This window comes from Sarcophilus harrisii, chromosome 5 (assembly GCF_902635505.1).
Source record: "Sarcophilus harrisii chromosome 5, mSarHar1.11, whole genome shotgun sequence".
Classification (NCBI taxonomy): domain Eukaryota; kingdom Metazoa; phylum Chordata; class Mammalia; order Dasyuromorphia; family Dasyuridae; genus Sarcophilus; species Sarcophilus harrisii.
Genome location: NC_045430.1, coordinates 193,341,895 through 193,350,426, shown reverse-complemented (window position 1 = coordinate 193,350,426; position 8,532 = coordinate 193,341,895). Strand labels below are relative to the sequence as shown.

General features: G+C 36.1%; 1 protein-coding gene across 1 annotated transcript; it reads left to right on the top strand.

Moving 5' to 3' along the window:
• Nucleotides 1–218: 218 nt before the first annotated feature.
• LOC100918565 (olfactory receptor-like protein OLF3) lies at nucleotides 219–1,154 on the top strand. Its single transcript, XM_003771703.1, has one exon. The coding sequence runs from the start codon at nucleotides 219–221 to the stop codon at nucleotides 1,152–1,154; it is 936 nt and encodes a 311-aa protein (XP_003771751.1).
• Nucleotides 1,155–8,532: the final 7,378 nt, after the last annotated feature.

Here is an 8,532-nt window from a genome sequence, read left to right as displayed (position 1 = left end):
AATCTCATAAGGTTAGAGCTATAAAGTTTATAAATCAGTTCAATACTCCCAGGATTTGTTTGTTATTTTTAAAGCAAAATGCTCAAATATTTGTCTTCCACTTCCACTACCTTGAATAGAATTGTTAATAACTTATCATGAAATTATCTTTTTTTTCTAGGCCCAGAAACCTTTCCACTTCAGGCTCCTTCTCCGATCCCATCCCCAATTACTCTCACATGGCCTATAGCAACCAGACTTGGGTGAATGAGTTCAGCCTCTTAGGACTTTCTAATGACCGGAAGACTCAGATCTACCTCTTTGTTCTCTTCTTCATAATGTACTTGGTGACTATGCTGGGAAACTTCCTTATTATCCACCTGATCAGACTGGACATCCGACTCCACACCCCCATGTACTTCTTCCTAAGCATCCTCTCCATTGTAGATATCTGCTATATGAATAGCACTGTCCCACAAATGCTCATTCACTTTCTGTCTTCAAGGAAGTCCATCCCATTCCATAACTGTGTATTTCAGTTGTATGTCTCTTTGGGATTAGCTGGGACTGAGTTCTTTCTACTGGGAGCAATGGCATATGACCGCTATGTGGCAGTGTGCTTTCCCCTACATTACACCGTCATCATGCATGAAGGGCTATGTATGGCTCTGGCTATTGTCTGTTGGGCTGCTGGTTTCCTGAACTCACTCATGGAGACAATCATTACTTTTCGACTTCCCCTGTGCAAAGATGTTATCAATCACTTTGTCTGTGAGACACTAGCAGTGCTGCGTTTGGCCTGTGTGGACATTTCCTTCAACAAGATCATGGTGACCTTCTCAGGTTTTGTGGTCATCATGTTACCCTGCTCCTTGGTCCTGTTCTCCTATGCCCAGATTGTTAGAGCCATTCTGCGCATCCGTTCTACTCGGGGACGTCACAAAGCCTTTGGGACCTGCGCCTCCCATCTCACTGTGGTCTCCCTTTGCTTTGGGGCCACCATTTTCACCTACATGTGGCCCCGTACCACCTCCACAGTTGAACTTGAGAAGATGATAGCATTATTCTATACTGTAGTAGCCCCTATGTTGAACCCTATGATCTACAGCCTGAGGAACAAAGAGGTAATGAGTGCCCTCAGGAAAGCACTGGGGAGAATCTCTGAAGAAAAATGAAAATCCTAATATTCATTCTATTTCATTCCAAGATTTAACTCCTCACTTATCACAAGAAAGGGAAGCTAAATAAAGCAGCAGCAATCGTTTCCTTTCTCTTCAGATGGATGAAGAGCTTCTTGTAGTACATTCTTCAGCTCAACATTTGTAGGTGCCTTCAATGTGCAGAGCACTAGATAAGGATCTAGGGAAGACACAAACATGAATCCACCTTAATCCCTGCTCTCATAGAACTTAGTGTGTATTAAGGGAGATGATATTTTCATGTAGTGAGCATACCAACTGGTAAATGATTGTTTTTCCCCAGTGGCCTTCTGTAGAGGGTCATAGTCAGTGGGGAAACTCTGAGTAAGATATAAGACCCTTCAGCCCAAAGGGAACCTGTTGACAATGTCTGGTTTGGCTCCCCATGTCCCCTAAGGGCTCTTGGCCTTCCTGAGAAGTCAGGGGGTGGTAACAACCTGTGTTGTGATTGAAGCAGAATGATACCAGGTAGCAAACTATGTACAACAGCAAGTTGTTTATGTGCACTGTATATACTTGGCGCATGCCCCAGTGTTTTTGTTACATAAGGATATGAGTGTATTAAAAGGGGAAAGTCCTTGGAATAAATGGACTTCTTTTTTTCTACCATTCTCAGGAGTCTCGCCTCATCACTTCTCCATTAAGATGGTATATTTTATTCACCTCAGTATGGGGGCTCTAGGAAGCAACGGTGTTTTGTCATCCCAACTTGGGGACTCTAGAAAGCAGGACATAACAGCCTTCCTTTATGGGGACATTGTACAGAGTGAGCAAAGCACAGATATTTATGATGCGGTACACATGGTGGGCTCCAATCAGAGAGCAAACTTGAGGGAGATTAATCACATTGCTTGCTAAGTAGTTTAGTGGCACTTTGGAGAACAGAGAAATAGGAAATATAAAGCTGGTTTCTGATTGGGAGGCATAATGTCCAGAAAGAGAAAGGTAATGATTCCTGACCAGACTATGCCTGAATATTGAGTTTTTAGGAAAGATACTGATAAGATCAGGGATGTACTATAGTGGATGTACAGTGGAAAAAAGCAAGGGACTTATAGGCAAAGGACTTAGCTTCAAAATCTGGTTTTGTTGTAACTACCTGTATGATCTTGAACAAATTCTCTGTGAATTTTAGATTCTTTATCTGTAAAAATAAATAGTTTGAATTTTGTAAACTCAAATATTCCTTTAGAGGCAGCTAGATGGATCTTCCTCAGTCAAATCCAGTCTCAGAGACTTATGGGCAAGTCTGTAAAATGAGCTGGAGAAAGAAATGGCAAACTATTCCAGTATTTTTGCCAAGAAAATCCCAAATAGAGTCAAGAAGAGTCAGACATGATTGAAATGACTGACAACAATAGTATTCCCCTCAAATATAGAGGCTCCATAAAAATCACTATTTTAGTGATTTTAGTGATTTAGTGATTAGGAATGAGAGTTGGCCTTAGAGCAAATAAGACCTGGGTTATAGACCTGTCTCTGAAAAAATACTGGCTATGTGATGCTGGACAAGTAGTCACTTACTCTCAGAGTGGCCCAGGCAAGTCCCTAATTTGCCAAATAATTGCCAGCCTTCACTGATAGAAAGACTTCCCTCCATTTTTTTCTTTAAATTTTTCTAATCAAGAAATTACACATCATATTGGATGACTGACAAATAGCCCTGTTCCACTCAAATCTAGCCCTTATCATAGCCATTAGGTTTTCTATTTTTCAGTTTGAAAAATTTAACTAACAAGAGTTATTTTCTCTCCTTTTCTTCCACTCTTAATGAAGAGAGGACAGGAGGAAAGAGGAGAGGAGAGAAAGAAAGAGAAAAGCCCTTTTAAGAAATATTTAAAAATCAGTCAAATACAAATTCCTTTACTGTCATATGCAAAAATATATATGTCTCATTCTGCATTTTTAGTTCAACATCTTTTTGTTTAAAGGCAGATAGAATATTTTATTTATATATACTTATTTAATCATGGCACTGAATAGTGTTAACAAAGTCTTTCAAAGTTAATGTTCATCATATAAATAAATGATGCTTCTAATGCTATTCACTTCATTCTGCATCAATTTGTAAAGGATTTCCAGTTTTCTCTGAAACTATTTTGTCATTTCTTATAGCACCACAGTTTTCTATGACATTTATAACTCAAATAGCCATTCCTTAAAAGGTGGGTATTCCCTTAAATTCAAGTTTTTGGCACAATTAAAAAGAGCTACTATAAATATTTTTGTATAAATGGGTCCTTTTTCTTTCATCTTTTTGGGGTACAGACCAAGTAATTATAGAACTGAGTCAAGAGTTATACACATTTAATTACTTTTTGGGTACAATTCCAAACTACTCTTCAGAATGGCTGGATTGAAAGACAATTCTTCTGATAGTTAATTAGTGTGCTTCTTTTCCTGCAGACCCTAGAAAAGAAGCACATTAATAAACTAGTCATTTTTCCTTTTCCTTTTCTTTTTTAAAATCTTTGCTAATCTGATGTGTACATATTGAAATCTCAGATATGCTGTAATATATATGTATTTAATTTTTAGTAATTTGGAACATTTTTACATGGTTGTTGGTATCTTGGATTTCGTGATTTGAAAACTGCCTATTTGATCATTTATTTATTAAGGAATGACTAGTAGAACAACTTTTATGACCAAAAGTTTTCCTACCACAATGAAATAATAGGTTCCTCTATTCTAATTCTTTTGAAGTATAGACTTTAGACTCTTTATAGACCAGGAACCAGAAATCTGAAGATTGAGTTGACTGTTGAAGGTTAATAGGAAAAGTAACATGAAGAGGGCAGTGGAAATGCAGAATGTAAACATCTGATAACCATGCCCATCCATCCTCAGCTTGCAGACTAGATCTTCACAATATCATGTCTGACTAGTGGGGCCATAAGACAAAAGAATTAGACATTATAAGCTGTCTCTATTTACTGCTATTTTGAGGAAAACAAAGGCATAACAAAGAGGGAACAAATGGCCTTCACATCAATCCCATCACATTCCAAACAGTGGTCATTAGCACTTTCTGTGGAACTGTAGGGAGTGATAGGAATAAGATAGCAGATTAGGGGCAGTTAGCTAAGTCGTGATCAAAAAAGAACCTGGACATCATCTTTCAAGAAATTATGAAGGAAACTGTCCTGATATTCTAGGACCAGAGAGTAAAATAGAAATTGAAAGAATTCATTGATCACTTCCTGAAAGAGATCCCAAAATAAAAACTCCTAGGAATATTATAGCCGAATTATGGAATTCTCAGATCAAGGAGAAAAGGTTGCAAATAAACAGAAACAATTTAAGTATGGTAGAGCCACAGTCAGGATAAAACAAGATTTAGCTTCTACAAAGGACCCGAGGGCTTGGAATATAATATTCTGGAACACGTTGGAGCTATGATCACAACCAAGAATCAAGTACCCAGAAAAACAGTATAATCCTTCAGGGGAAAAGATGAGTATTCAACAAAATAGAAGATTTTCAAGCATTTGTGATAAAAAGACCAGAACTGAATGAAAATTTTAATTTTTATATACTGGATTCAGGAGAAGCATAAGGAGGTAACCAGGAAAATGATACCATAAGGAACTTAATAAGGTTTTATCTGTTTACATTCCTACATGGTAACTCATTAGAACTTTATCACTATTATGGCAGTAAGAATGAGTATATATAGATAGAGGTCATAGATGTGAATTGAATATGAAGGTATAATATCTTTTTAAAAATGATGAAATTAAGGGGTTAGAGAAGAATGTATTGGGAGAAAGGAAAAAGGAGAAATGGAATGGTATAAATTATCTGCCATAAAAAAGAAGCAAAAAAAAAAAAAAAAGCATTTACAATGAAGTGGAAGAGAGGCAGGAAAGGATGAGTGAGTGAACCTTAGTCTCATCAGAATTAGCTCAAAAAGGAAATAGCATATACACTCAATGTGGCTATAGACCCTAACTTACCTGCAGGAAAATAGGAGGGGAATGAGATAGGGGAAGGGGACAGAATGATAAAAGAGAAGGCATATTGAGGGAAGGAGTGGTCAATAGAAAAACACGTTTGAAAATGAGGAGGAAAGGAGAGGGACAATAGAATAAGTGGGGGAATAGCAATAGTAATTGTAAAAAACATTGTTAAAAAAGTTTCTTTGATAGGTTTTACTTCTCAAACATAGAGGTAACTGAGTCAAATTTATAAAAATAAAAACTAAAAAGATCCATGCCCCAGTTGATAAATGATCAAAAGACATGATCTATGCCTAATGGACAAAAAAATCATGCATATCCTTTGAATTAACAATACCACTACTAGACATGAATATGAAGAGAATTAAAAAAAAAAAAAAGGATCTACCTGTAAAAAAAAAATTAGTAGCAGTTCTCTTTTCAGGGTAAAAAATTGGAAATCAAGGGAATGCCCATCAATTGGGGAGTATGTGATTGTCATGGACCATCATTGTTCTATGGGAAATGACAAGCAGGGTGCTCTCAAAAAAAATCCTGGAAAATCTTCCAAGAGCTAAAGCAAAGTAAAATATACTGTATTCAAAGTAATAACAATGGTCTGGCATGATCACCTATAAGTGACTTAGCTATTCTTAGTAGTATAATGATCCATGATTACTCTGAAGGACTTATGATGAAAAATTCTATCCATACTCAGAGAAAGAATTGATTATGTCTGAATACAGATTGAAGCATTCTCTCTCTCTCTCTCTCTCTCTCTCTCTCTCTCTCTCTCTCTCTCTCTCTCTCTCTGTCTCTTTTAAATTTATTTTTCTTGAGGTTTTTGTTTCCCCATTAGGATGAGAGATCTATGTTCTTTCACAACATGACTTTTGTAGAAAAATTTAACATAGCTTCACTTGTATTTTCTTAATGGGGGCTAGAGCTAGAGATAAGGGAGAGAATCTGGAATTCAAAAGTTTTCAAAAATAAATGTTAAAAAATTGTTTTAAAAATAACTGGGGTCGAGGCAGCTAGGTGGCGCAGTGGTTGGAGCACCAGCCCTGAAGTCAGGAGGACTTGATTTCAAATTTGACCTCAGACACTTAACACTTCCTACCTGTGTGACCTTGGGCAAGTCACTTAACCCCAATTGTCTCAGTAAAACAAACAAAAAATAACTGGGAAAATTATTAAAGAAATAATTTTTTTAGAGATAAGGAGTAAGGATCACAGATAATTCTGATTCAGATCTTGGAATTTGGTTTTCTGCTAATTTAGTGTTTTCTCTCAAATTTCACAATAATATTGTTTTAGTTGCCAAGAAACCTTTTTTTTAATTGAACATTGGATCAAATAGCAATAGTGTGATAAAATACTGTTCAGATGCTAGAAAAATAACATGGTACCTCAGTAATAATCAAATCATTTATTTTGCAACATGTATATCATACTATAATTAAGTTACTAGATTTCTTAGTATTCAGGAGCACTGATTCCCGATTCTAAAACTAAAGCTCACAAATTGATGGGTATCCCTTAATTCTGCATAAGAAGGTACACTTTCATGGGGTCCTCTTGCCACTCAGGGAGGCAAGCCTGAATGTGAATCAAAGAATAGTTTTAAACCCTTTTCATTGGTTTGTTCACTTGTTTCTTTTTACTTTCTTCTGTTTTTTTTCCACTTTTGATCTGATTTTTCTAGTGTAGCATGTATTTGGATGGAAATATTTAAAAGAATTGTAAGTATGGAACCTATATGGAATTGTTTGCTGTCTTGGGAAGGAGGGAGAGGGAAGGGAAAGGAATCTGAAACACAAGGTTTTGCAGGGCTAAATGTTGAGCACATGTCTTTGCATGTGTTTGGAAAAATAAAATACCATTAAAAAAAAAAGAATTGTCTTCATGCATATAACAATTTACTGTAAGTAGGACAGGGCAGGGAAGCAAGACATTTTTCTTCTGAGGTCATAGCCACAAGAGGGAGCCCTAAGACCAAGGAAATACCCCTAAATTAAAAAAAAAAAAGTTTTGTGTTGTCGTAACACTGTTTTTAATGTGCTAAAACCCTTTTGTGAATTAGTGGGACCTGCTCTATTAGCAAAGGTTACTAGAAGATATATGAGATCCAGGAAGCCTGGAATCTAATTCTGGGTCTGCTATTACCTAGCTATATAATTCTATGCAAGTCATTGAATTTCTTGAGATCTCAATTTTCTCATTGTAGATAAGAATTGATCTAGAATTATACCAACAACTTAAGCCCTATTAAGAAACAATAACAGAAGCAGCAGCAGATAAAGAAAGCAGCAAAAAAAAAAAAAATGAAACCAGAAGTAATCAGAAGAAACAAAAGATATATAATGTCATATAGAATCACAACTGAAAAAGAAGAGATCCAACAAATGAGGAAACTGAAGTACAAAGAAGTTCAATGTCCACACAAATACTATGTAGCAAAGTCAGTATTTTGAAATTCTGTATTATATGCACTTTTGTGCAATACTGTGATATTAATTATGTATTATTCTATTACATATATTATAATAACATGTTTTATGCAGTATCAAAAACATATACACCATTATGAAAAAAAAATTATAAAATTCAGAACTTCAATCCTGCCTCATTATAGGCTAATAGCATATTGTAGCCCAAGGAAGAAACAGAAGTAAACAGAAAAAAAAAAAAAGAAAATAGAAATAATCAAAAGAATTAAAACTAAATAATTTTAAAACAGTTCAGAAAACCCCAAGCAAATATATATGACATGGATGGCAGGGTCATTCTTTTGTGTGAATTGTTATTTATCAAAAGGGTACCATGATTCTCAAGAATATCAAGGAATGTTTTCCAGTATAATCTTTGGCACACAGTAGGTACTTTTTTGTGTATGTGTGACTGAAATGTAAAGGAGCTTAGGGCTATATGTCTCTTATAAATTTCATTAGTATCACAACCTTCTTGTTGAGGTCTAATGTTACTTTTAAATGCCTCATTGTATCAGATGATAATCTGTTGCCAAGACCCATCAATCTCATCTTTGGAGTATCTCTTGAATGTGGGCCCTTCTCTCTTGAGACATTGTTACCATTATAATGCAGGCCCTCATCATCTCCTACCTTGAATACTGCAATAGTCAGCTAGTGGATCTGCCTACCTTAAGCCTCTTCCCACTCCAATCCATTCTCCATTCAGCAATCAAATGATTTTTCCTAAAATACGGCCCCAACCATCACCCCTCTATTCAATAAACTCCAGTGGCCTCATATGGCCAGGGGGATCAAATGCAATAACCCGCTCCTACCTTTCCAGTCTTTTTATATCTTACTCCCAGTCATGAACTCTTCAGACCAGTGACACTGACCTCCTGATTCTTCACCATTTCTCAGCTCTGGAAGTTTTAGTGGTTT